Source organism: Notolabrus celidotus, chromosome 10 (genome assembly GCF_009762535.1).
Source record: "Notolabrus celidotus isolate fNotCel1 chromosome 10, fNotCel1.pri, whole genome shotgun sequence".
Taxonomy (NCBI): Eukaryota; Metazoa; Chordata; class Actinopteri; order Labriformes; family Labridae; genus Notolabrus; species Notolabrus celidotus.
In genome coordinates this window covers 16,024,741-16,044,894 of record NC_048281.1, presented here as the reverse complement: position 1 = coordinate 16,044,894, position 20,154 = coordinate 16,024,741, and the positions used below count along the sequence as shown (strand labels likewise).

Sequence of the window (20,154 nt, the reverse complement as noted above, 5' to 3'; positions counted from 1 at the left end):
ATTGCATCAAGCATTGGCTGCTAGAACAGCTGTGACATTTGTGATAAAATGACAGACTATACTTTCAATTGATTATTTGGATGAAGATGTTGGCCTCTTGTTAATTAGCTTGATGTTTCGTGATGTCATCCAGCTGCACTGCTAAACTTAGCAGTTTGTTACTTGTGAAAAAAATACGTGTTTGCGTCTGGTTGTGTGAGGCTTTGGTCATTCAGGGTGAGAACAAGGGCACTGTGCTTTCGGTCTGGCTTGTGGCGAGTGGAGGTTTACTGCAAAGCCTCTTCATATCCCCTTAAAAGGGATTATAGTTCAGAGTTTTTTTCTCCCCACAGACTTACCAAAGGGTTTACCGAGTGGAGTACCCACAAGGCATTTACCGCAGAGGGTGGGATTGTGTGAGTCTGATGGAAGCAGAAAATTAGATTACTCACTCTCTCTTTGCTCTGTTTCTGGTGTCAAAGACGATCCATGTGCTGCAGCTGTTCACACCACATAAAGCTGATACCACCTCCAACCATCACTGAAGCTTGGAATTATGTAGATGAACAGTAAGAAGTCATCTGCATTTACTACTAACACTAAGCAACGCATTACCATAGAGACATTTCACTTGTTACAGAAAGCCCAGATTATTATTTATTTATTTATTTTTCGCCAACATTGATGGATTTTTTTTTCTTTTAGGAAACAATTTCACAGTGTCACAGAGACTCACTGACCTACATTTAGTGCACTAGGTACAATGTCCCTTTCAATGTATGCTGACACAGGATGGTAAACAAAGGGTAACTTGACCATTGTCGTCTAGGACCAGCGGTGTCCTGTTTTAGCAGCTATGATCCCGTGCCTCTTGTCCTTTGAAAACATCATCATTTGGCTTTTTTATTTACTTTATGACAATACAAAAAAAGATATTGTTGACCTTAAAAGGAAATATAACATTGGGTTTAGCAATTCTTCTGAGATCCAGTCAGTTGGACTTTAACATGGCAAGCTACATGAAAGAAGTGGTTCATAGTTAGAGGTCACAGAGACCATTTAAGAGGGGATTTTAAGTTAAATCAAACCATTTGGAAACACTGAAGCAAATACAAAAACATTGTGCTCTGGTGCTAGCCATGCAACCAAACTGCGGACTAGCAAACAGCAGTCAGGAATCAAAGAAAGTGAAAAAAAAATCCTGTTGCACTTGACCCAAGCAATTCTAAGTATTCCTGCTAATTCCCAGTCAACACATTAAAACCAGGTCAAGTATTTCTTTTTCAGGTTATCCTCAAAGCAATAGTGGATGGAAATTATCAGTTAATCTAAAACAAGCAAAAACAAAAATTGCACAAAGGCTTCAAAATATAATCCTGACTTTTTTGTAAAAGAGGTTGTTTTTTTTCTACCTGGTGCCATGGCCCATATGTTTTGCACCACTTTTTTTTATTTAGAGCTTTTTTTCTTTTTGATATCGGGAACAAATGTCAACAAATGTAGACATGCATAGAAAGAAACTCTGCTCGCTTGTTAATGCTATTTTTTAAATGAAATTCAACCTGACTCCATGTGTTAATTCAATCCTCAGTATTTGTGTTTATTTATGAACTGATGAGGTTGTTTATTGTGAGAAGGTTTGGTATTTCTGGAGGCTTTAAAATGAGGGCATAATCAAAAATATTTGGAAACCAAATCTTTACTCTTTGCGTACAGTATACTGTTATATCATCGCTCTCTCTCTCTCTCTACAGAGTGTGCTTATTTTAACTTCACTGGATCCCCTAGGCTTAAAACTCATGGCAACACCAGCATCAAGTGTTGTGTTTTTTCAGGTGGAATAATGTCTTGTTGTTAATCACTTTCACTTGGCATGCTGGCTTTCTCTTGTTGTTATTGATATGTTTTAAAAAAAAGAAGCCAGACCCAGGTTTAGTTACAAACCCCTTACGGACTTTATCTGACTTTATGGACGGACTAATTCAGAAGAATCATTATTCCTCAACCTACTAGCACTATGTAGCTGCAGACTGGCTTTTTACATGATGTCCTTGTGTTATAAGAAACTAGGATGATTCAAGTACAAACAGTGGGTTGTGTATCTAACAGTATGTACAGAGGGGGAGATCACCTGCAGTCATGTGACTTAGCAACTATGGGAGCTTCCTGGTAACCTGCATGCAACCTGAGAGGCTTCATATCAGCCTTCTTTATGAGTGGATACATCTGCCACCTGAATATTTAACACGCCTGCAGATCAGGTTGCTGATTGCTGGTGAATTATTAAACCCATTAGATTAGCATGAATTAGTGTGGAGCGTTTTGCTGTGGGGAGAGTCGAACACTTTCACAGAAACAAACAGGTACGGGTGACTTTTGGCTTTATGATCCAAGCTTTATTGATCCTTGAAATCTATTTTTGCATAATTTATGGATGCAAAACAGTCAATGATATAATAATTTCAGTGTGTGTGATGGTGGCAGACTCTTGCTATGTTTTCCAATGATTTTCATTTCATCAGTTGAAGAGATTATTTCTGCTGAGTAACTTAAAGTATGAGTATCTGAAGTGCAGTTTAACTGCAGTTTTGAAAGCAAGCTCTTGCAGATAAATACACTGGGTGCAGTAATGGACACTGGTCCTTTATTTATTTTTTTTATTATGCTGGTAAACATGATTGACTTTGAATCTGCTGCTGCACATCTGGTGACTAAACTTACAGTAATACATTGCAGTAATCTTTGGTATTGTAGAGCTGGTTTCTTGTGCCTGACATTTTAGACAAAGAGTGGTCGTCTGGAAATATGATACGTCTGTTGGAAAAAGGTGGAAAAGGTAACTTGGCAACAGGTGGACGATAATGTTTTCTGCATTGAGCAGATTAGTTATGTAACAAAACAACCACAGTGTTAATGGCAAGTGCTTAGGTTGGTTTATTGAGGAAGCAGGTGTGTGGTGCATTATTCACAGGCAGGTCGAGATGGGCAATTAGCTTTACACAGTCAATGATGGTAATAACCATACATGGTGCTTGTAGGGGTCAGCCCCAGAATAGACTTGTACTTATATATGGACTTGTACTTACATTGCACTTTTCTAGTCTCTCTGACCACTCAAAGCCCTTTTTACACTACTCGTCACATTCACCCATTCATACCCATTCACTCACTGATGGTAGAGGCTGCTATGTAGTGAGGGACCATCAGTGTTAGCTAGTCTCATTCATTCACATTCACACACCTCTGAACAACAGAGGGGGCAATTCGGGGTTCACTGTCTTGCTCAAGGACACTTCGGCATGTGACTGCTGGAGCTGGGATCGAACCCACAACCGACTCAACCCACCGTGCCACAGCCGCCTCCAGAATACATTTCTGACCTTCCGACCCATACAAAAAAAAGAAAAAAAATTCCTTACTTACTTTTTCTGCATTGCCTTTACACTGCTTGGCAGTACCTGCACCCAAATTGACTTGAAGCACTCTGTTACTCTTACTGATCTTGTTTCCTCTTGTCTAGATCTTTGCTTGTGTTGTTCTTGTTCTCGTATGTACGTCGCTTTGGATGAAAACGTCTGCTAAATGACATTGTAACATTGTAACATTGTAACAAGCCTTTATGTAACCTCAGCTCCTCCAGAAGGTCATTACTGAGCATTCCTCGGTCAAATGCATGTCAAGCTAAAGGTGACTGAGCCTTTTCTGTTTGGGCCCCTAAGTTGCAGAATGACCTGCCCGACGTGAATTGGGAAGCTAACACACCGACATCTCTTAAGTCACTTTTGAAAACTCACTATGTTATCTTTTAGTTGATTTTATGGTTTGTTGTTTTGATGGTTTTTTTATATTTTAGCAATTGCTGCCTTCCCGCTAATCATATGTCAAGTGCTTTGTAACTTGTTTTGAAAAGCACTACATAAAGAAAGTATTATAATACATCCAAGCAGGGGCGTGTCCAGGCTGTTTTGATCAGGGTGGCTCAGCTGGGGCACTCACCTGCAAGCGTGGCATTAAGTATGTGTACACGTCACAAACATATGAACACCATTGCTGCCTCCACTGATCATATCTACTTTAATAACTAACAATTTAGTATCATGTAATGTTATTTCCCTGTGTTTGATTCTTTAACTTTAACTCAACAGAGTGGCAACGTATGCATCTTCCATGTTTACTTTTTAAAGACTCAAGTATAAGATGGACCATATTTGGATACAGCCAGGAGATCCCTTTACTTAAAAGAAACGCTCATGCAGTAATAGCGTTCACCTCCTTAATAGCTAGGCTTTCCTGGAAAGCGCAATCACCTCCCAGCTTCACTAGATGGATCAGAGACACCATGTATTTTCTTAAACTTGAAAAAATAAAATACACCTTGAAAGACTCCTTACACAATTTTAGTAAGACTTGGACCCCCTTTTTAGAATATCATGACAGCTCACAAGTCCCTCTAAATAGAGATGAACAATAGCAGAGTAGAATAATTTCTTTCTTTCTTTTTAATTTTTTTTTAAATTTAATTTTAATTATTTTTTAGTTTCTAATTTTTTTTATTGTTATTTAATTTAATTGTATTTTATTTTCCAAATTTAATTTCAATTTTAATTCCTTTTTTTCCCTTTGTTTTGTGTTTATTTATTGTTGTTATTATAACAAGGGCTGGGTGGGATGTGGTGGGACCTTTTTATTTACAGTCTATGGGTGGGACAGGGTGGGGCATGGAAGGGAAATGGAAACCTTAAATGCTGCAGCAGCTGTTCTATGTTTGTTTTATATATATATATATATATATATATATATATATATATATATATATATATATATATATATATATATATATATATATATATATATATATATATATATATATATATATATATATATATATATGTTTACCAGCAATGTGTGCTGCGAATAAAATGTATTATGATAAATGGAAATATATGATATGGATAACTCAATAAAAAAAGTTAAAAGTAAAGCTGGACCATAAAATCCGTAATAAAAGTCACACCGGCACATAAGACAGTCTGTTTTTGGGGGCTAACATAAGGAAATGCAACATAAGAAAAGCTACTCGCAGTCTGTTTTAGCTGTTCAGTCGTTTTTTTTGGGTGGCACCAAAGGTTGCCATATCAAGGTGGCCTATGCTATCCCTGCTACACTTGGACACGCCCCTGCATCTAGAGTTTCAGTAGCTAGCTTGTGTAAGTGTTGTGTAACTGTGTTATAAAAACACGTATACAAAAGGTGCTTTAGCTTCTGCTCGTACCCCATGTTTCTCCCTGAAGGACACAGTGAAGGATATCAGTCTGATCTGGGTGCTTCCTTTTTGAATGTTTCCGCAGTAAAGCGGTACATCTATCTAATATCTTTTCCATCGCTCAACCTGCCTGCACAACAATTCATAAATCTGTCTCACGTTCACCAGCAGGTTAAACATCATTCATGTTGTCTCGCATTAGTTTTCCGATCCCCTCCTCGATTACATTCCTCCCTCAGGGTCGCTCACCCTCTCTGATGCATAACATTTATGACAAGTGGAACAGTCGTGAGATGGCACACAAACATTCCTCTCCATCATTTGTTATCTAGAATATGTGTCATTTTTCCAAAAGTAGGATGCATGTTTCCCTATATATCATGCTACTCCCTCTCCGCTGCTTTGACACTAATTGGTTTGCACTGTTGGTCTTTTTATTTGATCACAGAAACATAATTTTTAGACTTTAAAGATGATTCATGACAGTTCTTATATTGATTATATGATCAAAAGTCCTTATCATAGTATAGTCTGAATGCAAATCATTTTGTAATTCTCTCCACATATAATCAGTTTGTTAGAAGGTGTTATGCAGGTTCAACGCTCATTCAGGGCGGCACTTGTCAAGTTAATCTCTGTCCAATCCAATTGATCCTGAGGAGATTGCACTTCTTAGTGGCTAGTGTCAAGTTCCCCGTAGAGAGGGCTAATTCAGTGTCTGTGTGAAATGCTACTTGTTGCCCATCCTCTTGAGGAAGCGATTGCTGTAGCTACTGGAGCTGGTATATTATGATCACGAGACTTTTTAGTTGTATTTTTTCCCAGCGCTGATGAATCACAAGAAAATAACACTTGCCATGTAAGTAGAGTGCTGTCGTCTCCACCTCCAGCTGTCAGGACTGCTTTTTGCTTTGATTTCTTCAGCGTTAAACCTGTTAAGTGGCTCCCTTGGCACTTAAAGTCATTTCACTGAGCTGAATGAGAAGGCCTGTGGGAACTGATGTACTGCTCTGTGCCATATATACAGCTCTATACGGTTAATACTTTTTCTTTTTTAATTACTTGCTTCTTTCTGGTGGCTCATTATTTTGTATGAAAGTGTTTCCTGTTAGGCTCAATGTTTCAGTTATTCACAAAAAGCTTTCTTTTTATTGGCCTTGGTTAGAAAAAGTAAACATGTCTCTCAATTTCTAGGTTTCAATGTCAACATGAGTAATTTTATTACAAATTCATTTCTTTGGTTGGTTTTATCTGCGTTATGAAAGCTTCTTAATACTAGTCTACCCATAATTTTAAATCTCAGATTGCGTTTTTTTCCAGGAGGTCACTATATGGACTGTATCCCTACAAGTCCAGCATGATAGGTATGGAAAGCTTAGATGACCCATCAGGGAACTGGGATATAGTAGAGACCATTGGGAAAGGAACGTATGGCAAAGTCTACAGAGTGACCAACAAGAAGGATGGGAGCCAGGCTGCAGTAAAAGTGCTGGACCCGATCAATGTGAGTAACTTCTTGAACTATGTTTACCTTTTGCAAAAACTCAAAATGACTACATGCAACCTAACGTTTAAAAAACGTACATGTCTGTTAAATGTTGATTTGCAGAAATATACTGTTCCTGCTCTGAGTTTTGTTACCAGTGTGCAAAGAAATGGTTCACTTGAAACAGCTGCATTTCACACTTGGCTTGTCAGCTTGATAACCATCATTTTGCAGACCTCACAAGCTGTTTGAACAACTAACTGCAAATGATCTGGCCCCATTCACTGCTAAGTTAATTAAGTGGTTTCCATCCTTTTGATTTTTTAGTTCCATTAAACTTAAACCTACTTGTGACCCATCAACAAGAGTTTCTGAGATTACCTTTGTCTTCATATTTTAGCCGTCTAATGAAAGATGAATCTTTAGAGGCTTAGATAAGAAATACCCTCAATAATTGAACTTAGATAAAAGAGCAAAGATTAGATCAAGGTTTCTATATTTTGTGATATGTACAACAGTGTAGCAGCAATATTTATAGCCATGCCAAGAGCATGACAACAAGACCCAATCCTTCGATCCACCACCTAGGCCAGTGGTGTCCAAACTTTTTTCAGAGGGCCACATTTGAAGTTGTCAGAATACCTCAGGGCCAGTGGCTCCTACTGAGACTTGGTAATCATAAAAGTTATATATGAAATCTCTACCTGATAACAATTATTTAACTTTTTTTTTCTCAATAAATCAGTAACTCGGTAGCCCTCAGTTCTTCACAAGCCACGTAAACATTAGAAAACTTTTATCTTCTTCTGGAGGAAAATGTTTTCCATTAGGGTCGGGCAATGTGGGAAAAATATTGTATCATTGTTTTTCTATCGCAGGATCACGTTCTGGATTTCATCACACTTCTATTTCATGTTGTTTGTAAGACATTTCTGACCAGCAGATGACATTTTTAGAAAAAAAATATTGTTTTTCTGCATTCTGAACATTTTTTTATGCACCAAAATTTGCCTTTTCTGCACAATTTCATAATTTTGATCTTGTCTTGTTTCCTCTTTTGTGTCTTTTGAACTTTTAGTGTTCATAAAGAACATCTTCAAATATGATAAACAATAATTTTAATTTTATTTTTTTATTGCAGTCTTACAGAATTCCCAGTGCTTTGGCTTTATACATGTAGTCCATATGAAGCTTTTTGAGATGTTTCTGGAGTGACTTTAGTTTTGTTTGTGTGCTTAAAAGAAACTGCCAATGTACAGATGATTCAGAATGTGATTAATTTCTTTGCTATAAATATAACATTTTAAGATGCAAGCTTGGGGCCATAAATAAATGGACCTTGGGCTGCGATTGGCCCCCGGGCCGTACTTTGGACATGCCTGACCTAAGCCAAAATATATCTACCGCTCTAAGACGGGTTTTCCTTGACATTTTGATCAGGTATCAACTGGCAGCAGATTATATTTGTGTTTAGAGCATCTACCAAATAATAGCAGACTAAAATGGTGAACAGTTAACAACTCAGCTCAACTTCAGTGGTTTGCCTTTACCTCAAAACAACATGGTGGATAAATAGGTACCAATGTACATACAAGTGTTATAGGATAACATATTTGCACACAGTTTCTAAAGATGTTCATTTAAAACCAGATCGTTTGCTGCAATAATGATAGTTTATTGCTCTGGTGGCCTTATATTTTTCTGATTCAAATAAAATTCTCCATGCCTTCTTACACTGCAAGTTTCATTTGTTAGTGATAAAGGTGAAATACCCCACTACTGTTGCTGTCAGTTATTTCATAACCACAAAAACTCAGTGCTGTGACAGGAAAAAATCAAAAACTAAACCCTTGTGTTTTCTTTATAACTATGTGACTTGTCTCAGCACACAAGCCATTCAAACAGAGTAAGTTGTCTGTACTTTTTCCTCCTCTCCATCTTGATGCAGTTGTACTTGCTATAGTGATATATATCAATGTCTCCCTTTTTCATTTATTACCTGTCATGTTAAGTCTAACAAACCCTTTCCTGAAAATGTAGCTCCTGTGTTGGCTGTTTCCTCTCAGTATATTTGTTCATTTGTCTGTTTGATAAGGACTCAGTAGACTGCATTGGCACCGCATTGTGCTGGTGAGACTTGGTTTGAAGCTGCCTGTGATTGTGTCAATGGAACAATCCCCATCCTGGCACCACCATTCACCACAATGCTCCCCTGATGGCCAGGAAGATGAAGCTGCCTCCTCTCTCATCCCTCTCCTTGATTAGACTGCTGACACTATCACTCAGACATCCAGGAAGAGAAATTTAGCCTCTCTGACTGCAGTTCTTTCCTTCCTCTGAGATTTACTTTGATAGAAAAGCACTTCCAGAAATAGTTTAGCACCTTGGCTGTCCCTTCCTTTGTAACAGAGTTTATAACCCTGTCTCGAGGAGTCTAATTATAGTCAACCTATTACTTGGTTTTATGGTGGAGTGTAAAATTAAACACAACCTGAAATATTAAGGCATCATTATGAATTGTATTACACTGTGCAGAGTACACTTGTGTTTGCTATTCATTTGCATAGAAGCATATCTGGTAGCTCTGCTTAATAACTTTGATTGGTTCTGTTGTCTTTTGGAAGGATGTGGATGAGGAGATTGAGGCGGAGTACAACATCTTAAGGTCCCTTTCCAACCACCCAAATGTAGTGAAGTTTTATGGCATGTTCTACAAGTCAGACAACTTATCAGGGGGACAACTATGGCTGGTACTTGAGGTGAGCTCTTTTGTCTTTGTATCAACGCAGCCCTGAGATATGATGTACTGTTTTCCCAGAGTTGTCTTTTCCTGTAAAGTAGACTTTGTAGTTTAGTATTTTAATGTCAACTGGGAGTCAGTTTGAATACTTTCACTACCTTTAAATTTTACATTAAATCAAATATTCTCTGAGTTTCCAAGTCTGAATTCTGACTTCAAAGGGCGTCTTGTTGACTTAAGTGGAACAAATTGAACGCACCACAAGGTGTTGCTACAATGATACCTGTACATTAGGAAGCTAAGGCTAGCGTAGCATAAGGAGTATAAACATACCCTTGCTCTTTTTACCTGTTTTCTCTTCTTTTAAGCTTTCATTGATTAAAACATTAAAACCCACTAGTTAATGATTTATATTTGGTTGTTTATGCCATATATAAACGACAGTTGAAAAATGCTGGATATGGCCTTGGCTAGGTATGCCTATGCCTATGCTAGGCAAACCTGCCAGGTTTCAGCGGTAAATATAAAGAGACGATGTTCATAATAATCTCCTTCCTCTAGCTAACTCTTGGTAGGAAAGAGAATGAGCATTTCCTTTTTAAATGTTCCTTGTGTGTCTCACACAAGCACCGGCCAGAGAGCTTTCTGTTTTTACACCCCTAAGCTTTGGAACTCTGCCTCTGGACATCAGAACAGTGAGCTCTCTGGATGTTTTTAAAAGTAAACTTAAGACTTACCTTCTGAATCTAGCTTTTAATTTGGAGTAATTTATTTTTGGGCCTAGACTGTATTATTATTTTTATTTGAGTCATTATTATTTGAATCATTGCTTTAACATTTATTCATCTTATTAAATTATTTATTTATCTATTTGTTTCTTGTATTCATCTGATCTTGTTAACGCTACCTTATTTTTTAACTTTCCTTTCCGCTATTACTTATTTTATTAATTTTTACTTTATTGATTTTATTTTATTTTAAGTATTTTATTTATAATCATGCCTTTTATAATTTTACCATTGCTGTTGTTTTCTGTCTCTCTTTTATTCTGTGAAGCAATTTGGGCAACATATTTATATGTATGAAAGGTGCTATATAAAAAAAGTTGAGTTGAGTTGATCATTTTTGTTAAAATGACAAAGATAGTCTGTGAAATTTTACAATGTTTTGCTAGTGTAATCCCAAACCTGGGAATTTCTCTTAGTTAATCACCATATTAAAGTCGGTGGTAGTGTGTGGTGTGCATTCATGCTAGTTTTCCGTGCGTCCAACAAGGATTTAAATCCCTCTGCACAGGCACAGCTAGTTAGGTAGTGAGCTAGCTATGTCCACATAGTCTAGTCAAAGTTGCTTCAGAGATTGGCTGCAGGCTTCTTTAAGGGACTTGCGGTTAGTAAGGATGTAATAAGACAACTTCAGAAATGTAGAGCTTCCAAACTACCATATTACTTTGTTTGATGTGGAAACATACAGCTGCTTCTAGCAGTTAATAGTTGTGTTACTACAGTGTCAAATATAAACCACATCAGAGGGACAGGTAAAACAACTCCCTTCAGACCAAAATTGAAACAAAATAAACTGACTATGGAAACGTGTTACGAGGAAGAAAACCTTTAGCACTTAATAAGGCCTGCAGAACACATTCAGAGTGTTTTGATGAGAATAAGTGTTTTTTACCCTCAATATTCCATGCGATACCTTGAGCCAATTTCGTGTCACTGTCATCCAAATTCTGCAATTTGTGTCTGTGCTGCCAAACACATTTAAAGCTCTTTCTAATGCTCAAGTAGCATGAAAGAAGGCCTCAAGTGTGTTAAGCAACCCACCTACATAAATGTTGATGCTATTATGCTGCCACGTGTGATTCTGCATTGCTCCCTCTTGCTTGTGTGTTTGTGTGGGCTAGCTCTTCCCATGAATCATAATCTCGAGTGGTGAGTGATGGACGAGTCACTCTCGTTTCTCTGTCTCCCACCCAGCTGTGCAACGGCGGCTCTGTCACAGAACTCATCAAAGGCCTGCTCATCCGAGGCCAGCGTCTGCAGGAGCCCGTTATCTCATACATCTTATACAGTGCCCTCTTGGTAAGACGGCCCGCTGCAAAGCTGCTAATGTGTATAGGGGGTGATAGGATGCAAACATGCAGAGAGCGTGCTGAGGATTTATTTTCAGCAGGGGGAGTGTGGCAGGCAGTAATGTATGTCTCTCCCTCTGAACAGCTGTGGGAGTTTTTTTAATGTAGATTGTACAGCTCAGCTTTGAATGCAATCTATTCCCATTAATTCTAATGACAAATGAGAAATAATAAGATTGTGATTCACTCTGTGCACCTTGTGTTTTTGTCCTCTAACTTAAAAGGGTCTCCAGCATTTGCACAACAACCGGATTATCCATCGTGACGTCAAAGGCAACAATATCCTCCTGACAACTGAGGGAGGAGTCAAACTGGTCGACTTTGGTAATGATCTTTGAAAGAGGCAATTTGACCAATTCATGGATTTAATAGAAAGAGAGAAATGCATTAAGGACTGCGTATCGTCTCTCAGCTCTACTTCTTTTTTTGTAGTGCATTCTTAGATAAATGAGTCCTGTTTGTTTTTTGACAGATCTATGGGTAGTGTAAGAAGCACGTTCTTGCAAAAGTGTTTGTGAAGGCGAACACAAGCACAAGATAAACCATTTTACGTGCTCCACACTTTGGTCCCATGCTCACCACAACATCTTTTTATTTCATGGACCGTAGCCTTAACCTCGGGCTATTATTGCTCATTTAAATTGCGTTATTTGGTCCTTTGCATATTAAAAGAAAGCTGTTATGGCAAATGACTTGGAGTCACCCCTAGGCATGTTTATGTCCTCTGTGTCATGGAGATGAAGTGGACTCATGCTGATAAAAATCTGTCCTACATAATTTGAAACGATTATAGCCCACTATTATTACTGCTTGGCAGGTTGCCACACTAAATTATATGCTAGGTGTTATTGATAGTCATTTTTATAAATTGTATTCTTGTTCTTATCAACTTCAAACTGATAAACACTCTAATCTTAATTATTATTTATAAGAAGATATTGAATGTTATTTTTATATTTTCTCAGGTGTTTCAGCTCAACTCACCAGTGCACGGTTGCGGAGGAACACATCAGTTGGGACCCCGTTTTGGATGGCTCCTGAGGTCAGAGACTTTGCTCAAATTTACTCACATTTTCATCTGTTATAGTGCATAAAAACACCTCACGTTTTAGTGCTTATGTGACAGTTTTCATGTACAGAGTGTCTTATTAATGCAACAAAGAGAAAAGGAGAAGGCTCAGTTATTTCTGTGTGACTCCCCCTTTTGTCATTGTGTATTCTCCTCCACGGGTGCAGCTCTGGAGGTCTCCTCAAGGTTAATAGCTGGGAGTCTGAGGCCCCAACCGCTTACTCTTTGGCAGAAATGAGGTGCAATGATTGGGCTGGTAGGGAGGGACCTCAGGGGCAATTAGAATAAACTCAGCTGTAAAATGTAGTGTCAGTTATAATTATTAACTGTGGAAAAGGGAGACTCACTTCACTGGCAACGGAAGCCGCCTACATTTCAGTGTTTAAATGGTCCATAAAAGTAGACCTGTGTAACTCAGATTTAAGGCTGAAAGAAAGCGAGTGCTATAACAGGGACATAAAATGTATTTTTATGATCATTTTGGACCACATTTTCTTAAAATTAACATTAAATGTTCTAAAGTTGATTTTCTATAAAGTGCTTAGCTCAAGAGAAATGCACACAATGTTGAAGAAAAACCATAATAGTGTCACCTTGCTTGCAGATTTAAGCGTAAATAAACTGTATCTCATGGTTATTAACATTCAAAACGAGCTGTTCAGTTGGTCACCACAGTGTTATGTCACCAGGTTATCGCCTGTGAACAGCAGTATGACTACTCCTACGATGCACGCTGTGATGTGTGGTCCCTTGGCATCACAGCCATCGAGCTGGCAGATGGAGATCCCCCGCTGGCTGAAATGCATCCAGTTAAAGCCCTCTTCAAGATCCCACGGTGAGTCCACTAGAGGGCACTCCTGCCACACAGCTGGAGGCTGCACACAAAATGACACACCAAACACTCCTTGTCAGGGAGACAATGGCAAACTGAATTTGACAGTAGAGGATGAAAAAACTACAGTGGATTTCCATGTGAATTCTTTTTTTTTAGCGCTTGAAATTTATGGTGTGTAGTTAAACTGGACATAACTGGTTTGATCTAAATGCCTTGTTGTCATTTCATTATCATGTTTCCAATCTGGAAAGCAGCATCTGCTGAATAATCAGTGTTTCAAATCTTCATCAACATAAAAAATCTTGTAGTGTTTGGCCTTAAAATTAATGCAGTGATTCAGTCTGTAAAAATATTCACTGCTGGAGACGGTGTGTGTGTCTGATGATCATTTGAGAGCTTAGTGGCTACACACGGTTGACCTTTTGTTATCAGCACAATCACGCAATTATCTCTCAGTTAGGTGGAGATATGCCCTTCTGATTGCAATTTGCATTGGTGATTAGCTCCATTCACATTGAGATGAGGCTGTCACCTCCTCCCCGTCACAATGTTATCTCCTCCCTGCCAAGCCAGAGGAGGAACACGGATGGCGGGAATTATGGAGCGTTTCATCAGCACCAAATTCAGCCAGAATATAAAATAATTACAAGAGTGTGGACACCATGCTAAAATGAATGGCACTAATTAAGACTGAAGTTTTACCCTAATATGCACATCATAACACGTCTAAGGGAAGGTTTGTTTGGTAAATTTCTGAAAGAGCAACGTCGGATGGATGAGTAGTTTTTGTCAAGAAGAAAGCACTTCTCCTCAACAAATAGCAGCCATAAAAAGAGGGAGCATGTGCATTTCTCTTATCAATGTCCAACCCTATTTCAATAGAGAAGATTTCGAAGACTATGACTTTGGGGATAACTAGGACATTAAGAGAATTAGACATTTGTCTTAAGCTGACATTCCTCCATCTCTTTCCAATCAAAATACACATTTTGCCCTTTTTGGTGTGAATTGGGACCTGAAAGGCTCGGTGTTTGGGGTATAAATCACAGCAAATGTGCTGAACCATGACATGATCCTGTTAACATGTCATTTATCTCAAATATATTTTCTCACCGCTGCTGCACGGCAGGCCAAAAGTCACACGCAAACGTGGTGTAAATTATGACTACAGAATGAATGGCTCCTGAAATAGGGAAATGTGTTTCACCTTCCGGTGTTTTGTGGCGGTGAAAGTGATTCATGTTGAAATCAAAGAGATTCATCGTAGCAGGTTTTGATGATTGCAAAGTTCAGGAATTCTTTTTTTTCTATTTAACACGTCACAAAGCACAACACCAGAGGAGCTTTTTCTGAAGGATTGTCCTTGGGTTTTATATGTTTTATGTAACAATGCAAGCACTAAAACATGCAATGAGCATTTTGATCATCCTGATATTTTACAGGTGCACACGGTAATGTGTTTCCAAGCTAAAGGGTTCACTGTCATGTAGTTAATCTTGTGTGATTCAAACACCTTATCATTCCTCCGCCTTTCTAAATGCAGGAATATAAGACAGACAATACTCAGTGTGTGAGAAAAAGTACATTCAAGCATGATATTTCCAGCCCTATTTTTTGTTATAACCCTCCTGTTCCTGTTTTGTTTCTTTTCTTTAAGTTCTCCCTGAACTGTTCACTCTTGCAAAGCTGAAGATTTAATGGCTCCTGGAAAGAACCAAATAAACACTCAATGCTATCAGCACTCTGCCTACAGGGACCGGCAGCAGATAGACATTATGTCACAGCTTTGGTTGTGCTTAAAAAAAACCTGCACAGGTGGAAATGATTCTGATCCCAGCAGGCTATAAACGATAAGAGGAGCTCTGATATCTGTCAGAGGGGATGCTGATGAGCTCCATGAATTAGGGTCACCTTGGTGCGTGGTCTGTTTGTGCTTCAGAAACATCTAATACTTGATGACTTGTGACATAATGTGGCTCAGTGCATAAAATCCCAAGAAGATCATGCTGTATTTTATTTTTGTAGCTTCAGATGCTGTAAGTGAAATCAAAGGCTGTTATGAATTTGATCTTTTTTATGATTAGAAATAAACACAGTATGTTACAGCATGATGGGGATGATATGTGATGTCCATGGTGAGCATGGGAGGAGGTAATGGAGCATATCAGAGGTGAAAGTTGTAAAATCATCAACTGCAAAATTAATTACAGACACTCAACACAAAGATGGTCTGTGATATTTAATATGCAGGAAGGTTAATTGCTTGCATCAGTGATCTCAACACATTTCAGGAACAGTGTCCATGTAAAGTCACATCAAAGCATGTGTTGAATGTTGTAAAGGTGAGAGGCAGATGAAAAAGGCATCCAAGGTTGAGTTTTTTTTTCAGCTAGATCCCAGTACATATTGACCACATATTTAACAGTATGAGGAGCTGTATGGGTGAACGAGCAGGGTGGATGACAAAGGTAAATGATGGCTTTTCAGAGGCAACAAAGGCGAATCAAATCATGAGTCCCAAAGAGAGAAATACAGATCAGTGTGCTGGTTAGAGACAACTCCTCATGGGAAAGGCATGGGTTAAAATCTGTGGAGTAGCTACAGCAAAAGGTGAGGGAGTTATGTATTGCCTGTGTTGAAGGATATTTATTAATATCTTCATTTATTGTTTGTTTGTTTAAATAAATGCCACATTAATTACATTTTAGGAATTACTGAACAGATTATTATTTGGAAACCTGTAACTTGTATAAATGGAGCTTGGATCTTTGAAGGTGGCAATGCCGACCGGGTTGCAGAGGTAATTTAGGGTCATTTTACAGGACATGCAACTGATGCAGAAGCACTGAGGTGAGGGAGCAATTTTATTTTCAAATCACATCTTAGCTAGAGGACTGAGAGCTAGGAGTCCAGTGATCACTATACAGCCTAAAGCCACGATTCATCTTCTGGGGACAGTGAATCTTTGTTCAAAGTGAAACGGCAGTTCTATAACTTTATGATTTTTGGGGATATTTAAATGCATATAAGTGGTCAATACCCAAAAGGTGGCCCAACCAGCTGATCACCAGTGCTAATACTAGATCCAGAGCTAGCTTTGTGGCTAATATTTGAAGATGTGTGCACATTTGCTTTCAATAGATCTATGGCTCCTTTTATCTGGAAGCGTTTGACAGACTCATTGTTCTGAATATCTCTATGTTTCAGCTAAAGTTGAATAAGTTACTTCTGGATGATCATGATTGATTATTTTCTCATACGGCTGTCAGGGCTGATTTAGAATTTTGAGCATCCTGACAGTTTTTCTCTCAAGAAACTTTCTCTCAATCCATCATTTCAAGAACTCAATCATCTGGGATTTTCTTTGCTACATTTTAAGTTTTAAAAGACTAAGGATACATCTTAATGTTACACATTGCCCATTATTAGACTTGGGTGTAGTCTTGACCCCTGACAGGAGATCATTGTCTGGTTGGATGATTTTCAGATCAGGAGTAAGAGCCTTCATCTCTGATGCTGTTATTTCACTGCCCTGTCTGGTGCCCAGGACTGCAGTATTTGGCGATGTGGCCACCAGAGACATGATAAATGTATTCGCACTTCTTCTTTTTCATGCCTGTATTTGCAAAGAAGTGCTGGTGCTCTGACTGCAGTGATGGATGAGCTGAAATTTTAAGCAGGAGGTCTACTCGCTGAATAAGTCTTTATTTTGGACTCTTGTAGTCATCCTCTGTTAAGCCTGTTCAAAGGCCATTGTGTTTCTGCTTCTGGGAACACTTTTCTGATAATAGATCAAATGAGCGTCTTTCATGGAAGGAAATACATTAACATTTAACAGTTGGTATGAGTTTTGAATGTAGTTTTGATTCCTCTGCTCACCTTGTTCTATCCCAATATCATGAGAATATCATTACTCTATCGTCACCCTATTAAAATAATGGCCTAAGTGATTTTTTAAAGTTTTTTGGAAAACACAAAAAACCTAACCAAATGCAGAGCATATGATATTTATTAATCATTTCAATCAAAAAGGCCTTGACAGTGGATGACTGTTGACATACATAGAACGTTGTGTGTCAATCATGTAACATTAAAGAATAAAGTGACTTAGGCCAATTTTCGAACATTCTAGTGTGACTTAAGCAACTTTAAACCTGGCTTAAACTGCCCTTTCATTCCATAGGGCAAACTCAAAACTAAAATTACCCTGAGTTAAATTAAACAAATGTCAGGTAAATCAAATTGGTCAGGAGGCAGTCCCTTTCCTCACTTCTCCAAGTCTTCTTTGCTGGGTTTTTATTGAACTTAACCCATTTCCAACATCCAGTTCTGACAACTTTTTGAAACCTGAATATTAACTGTCCTTTAATTCCATAAAGCAAACTCAAAACATAAATAACTCTAATCTAAATTGAACAAATGTGAGGTCAATCAAATGCTGAGGAGGCATGTCCCTCTCCCCAGTTCTTCTTTGCTGGGTTTTTGTACCTATCCCAGTGCTATTCAGTTTATCCCCTGAATCTTCATTCCCCTTCATCTTGATTTGCCTAACTATGTGGCAAATTGTCAAAGAAGTGATGACACTCGACAGCATCACATGTTTCATCGACTGAAGGTAGATTCTGTTGCTTCTTGAAGCAGAGCCATCATGAAAGCTTTTTAAAATGCCAAAGTCAGACATTTTATCCTAAAGAATCAAAAATTTTCACTTAGGACAAGAATAAAATGGCCTAAGTCACCCTCTTGACATAGGCCATTGTCCTATAGGGCATAAAGAGCATAATCCTTTCAACTAAGGGTTAAGGCGATTTTACCAGAGGTGGCCAGAATCATCAAGAGATGATTTAGGCCAAAAAAATTACATAAGCCATTATTTTAATAGGGTGACGCTATGATACATTCAAATAGATTAAAATTTTACATAGAACTGTTTTGAGTAGGTCTAAAGGGAGCTCTGACAATGTTAGATAAAATGTAGCAGGAAAAAAAATCCTTACACATCATATGGGAAACTGAGGATTTAAACATTCTGCATAAGAAGTATCTTATTCAAATATTGCACTTGGCCTGATTTTTGTCTTCCTTCATGGCTTAGTTACAGCCATCAAGTGCTGTTGACACCTCTGAGATTTTGCCTCAATCCACTGTGAGGAGCGTCTGACAGTACGCGCTCACAGTGGACCTAGATTTGAATAAGCCATTTGTGTTTACAATATGAGCCAGCACTCTCACAAATACTGGAGGAGAAAAAAAAGCTGCCTGAATTTGCTAAGCACAATGAGCACGCTTGACAGTGTTATCAACCGTGCGCTGCTATATTGACTTTGTAATGTATAAGCAGTGTGCTACAACATCAAGGCGAGAACGTGTCTTCAGGCGCATATTAGAGGTTGCATTGAAGCAGTCAGTTACTGGCTTTGATCTGCACTTTAGAAAGGATTGCCTGCCTGACTCCTTATCAAAGACTCGGCTAAGTTAGGGCTAAGGAAAATGACAGATTTTTTTTTACCCCAAAAAGAAATATGTTAGGAAATGGAAAAAAATGTTGTCATTGTCTTTTGTAACTTCATCTGCATCTTGTTTGTTAGTGTTGAACAAAATGCAACCATTTTCAAATTTAAATTCTTGCATCATTTTCTTCTGTTACTCCAGAGATCTCATATTCTAGACACGTACTAATAATTACCCGAGTTAATCCAAATCTGAACCAAGTCTGTCACTGTTTACATGACTCTGACAAACAGCTCACCCTCCAGCCGTCAGCTTCCTGTGAAGTCGACTGTACTAAGGCCTGTCCAGCCTTGGCTTCTCATAGAGACCTGCCTCCTGTCATCGTGCTCACTTGAGAAGTATTATCCTCATTATAGATGGCCTCCGTAAATGCTGCTGACAGAGGTATAACTAGCTCCCATAACTTTTGCTCCCGATGGCAGATGCTTGCTGCCAGACAGTGGAGGGGCTGTTATCATTTGTCACTTTTTTTCTGCAGCTGCCACAGACCTGGACCCCAACCAGCTCATCCTCTGACCAAAAAAACTCTCACAGGAGTGAAATGGTCACACTCTGCCTGCCCTGCATCTGTTAGCTAACACAGGAGACAAGCCTCAAGAGTTGTATTTGAAATGATGATCATGATGGGATTTGAATGCTTTCCATAAAGCCACTGTTTACTAACATTTGTATGTGTGATTTTGTTTCAGAAATCCTTCCCCTACATTACGAATCCCAGGTCAATGGTGCAGGAGTTTTAGCCATTTCATCGGCCAGTAAGTGTCCTCTATTTACAACCTCTCAACCTCTGTCCTCATTGTTTTTGCAAAGCATTTATTTCCCCGAGGGATTGTTTAGTTTATACAGCCATATTTTATGCTCCAAGAAGAGCCTGGTTAAAATATTTCTCTGATTCTGTTTTTTTATTGTAGATGTTGTTTGTTTGGTTGATGGATAATCACATGACATTTCAGGTGCAGATATAAGATAGAGTTTGAATGCTTAGAGATGGAGCTGGAGGAAAGATCTGCATTCATGTTTACATAATTATGTACTCCAATCCTTTAGCTTGTATTCATACAGTAAGTTGAAGTTAATTGTTTTGCATTTACTTAATTATGACAAACAAAAAAATATATAACCAAAACTTGACATTTG

At 38.4% G+C, this 20,154-nt stretch overlaps 1 protein-coding gene across 1 annotated transcript in view; it reads left to right on the top strand.

The window, feature by feature from the left end:
* Positions 1-6,230: 6,230 nt before the first annotated feature.
* Positions 6,231-20,154, top strand: part of myo3b (myosin IIIB) — a 65,631-nt gene continuing 51,707 nt past the window's right edge. The window contains exons 1-8 of the mRNA XM_034693981.1: positions 6,231-6,278; positions 6,563-6,746; positions 9,353-9,487; positions 11,448-11,552; positions 11,827-11,926; positions 12,568-12,644; positions 13,361-13,506; positions 19,707-19,772. Of these exons, the coding sequence (XP_034549872.1) occupies positions 6,600-6,746; positions 9,353-9,487; positions 11,448-11,552; positions 11,827-11,926; positions 12,568-12,644; positions 13,361-13,506; positions 19,707-19,772 (776 nt within the window). The 5' untranslated portion in view covers positions 6,231-6,278; positions 6,563-6,599. The remainder of the gene's footprint in view (positions 6,279-6,562; positions 6,747-9,352; positions 9,488-11,447; positions 11,553-11,826; positions 11,927-12,567; positions 12,645-13,360; positions 13,507-19,706; positions 19,773-20,154) is intronic.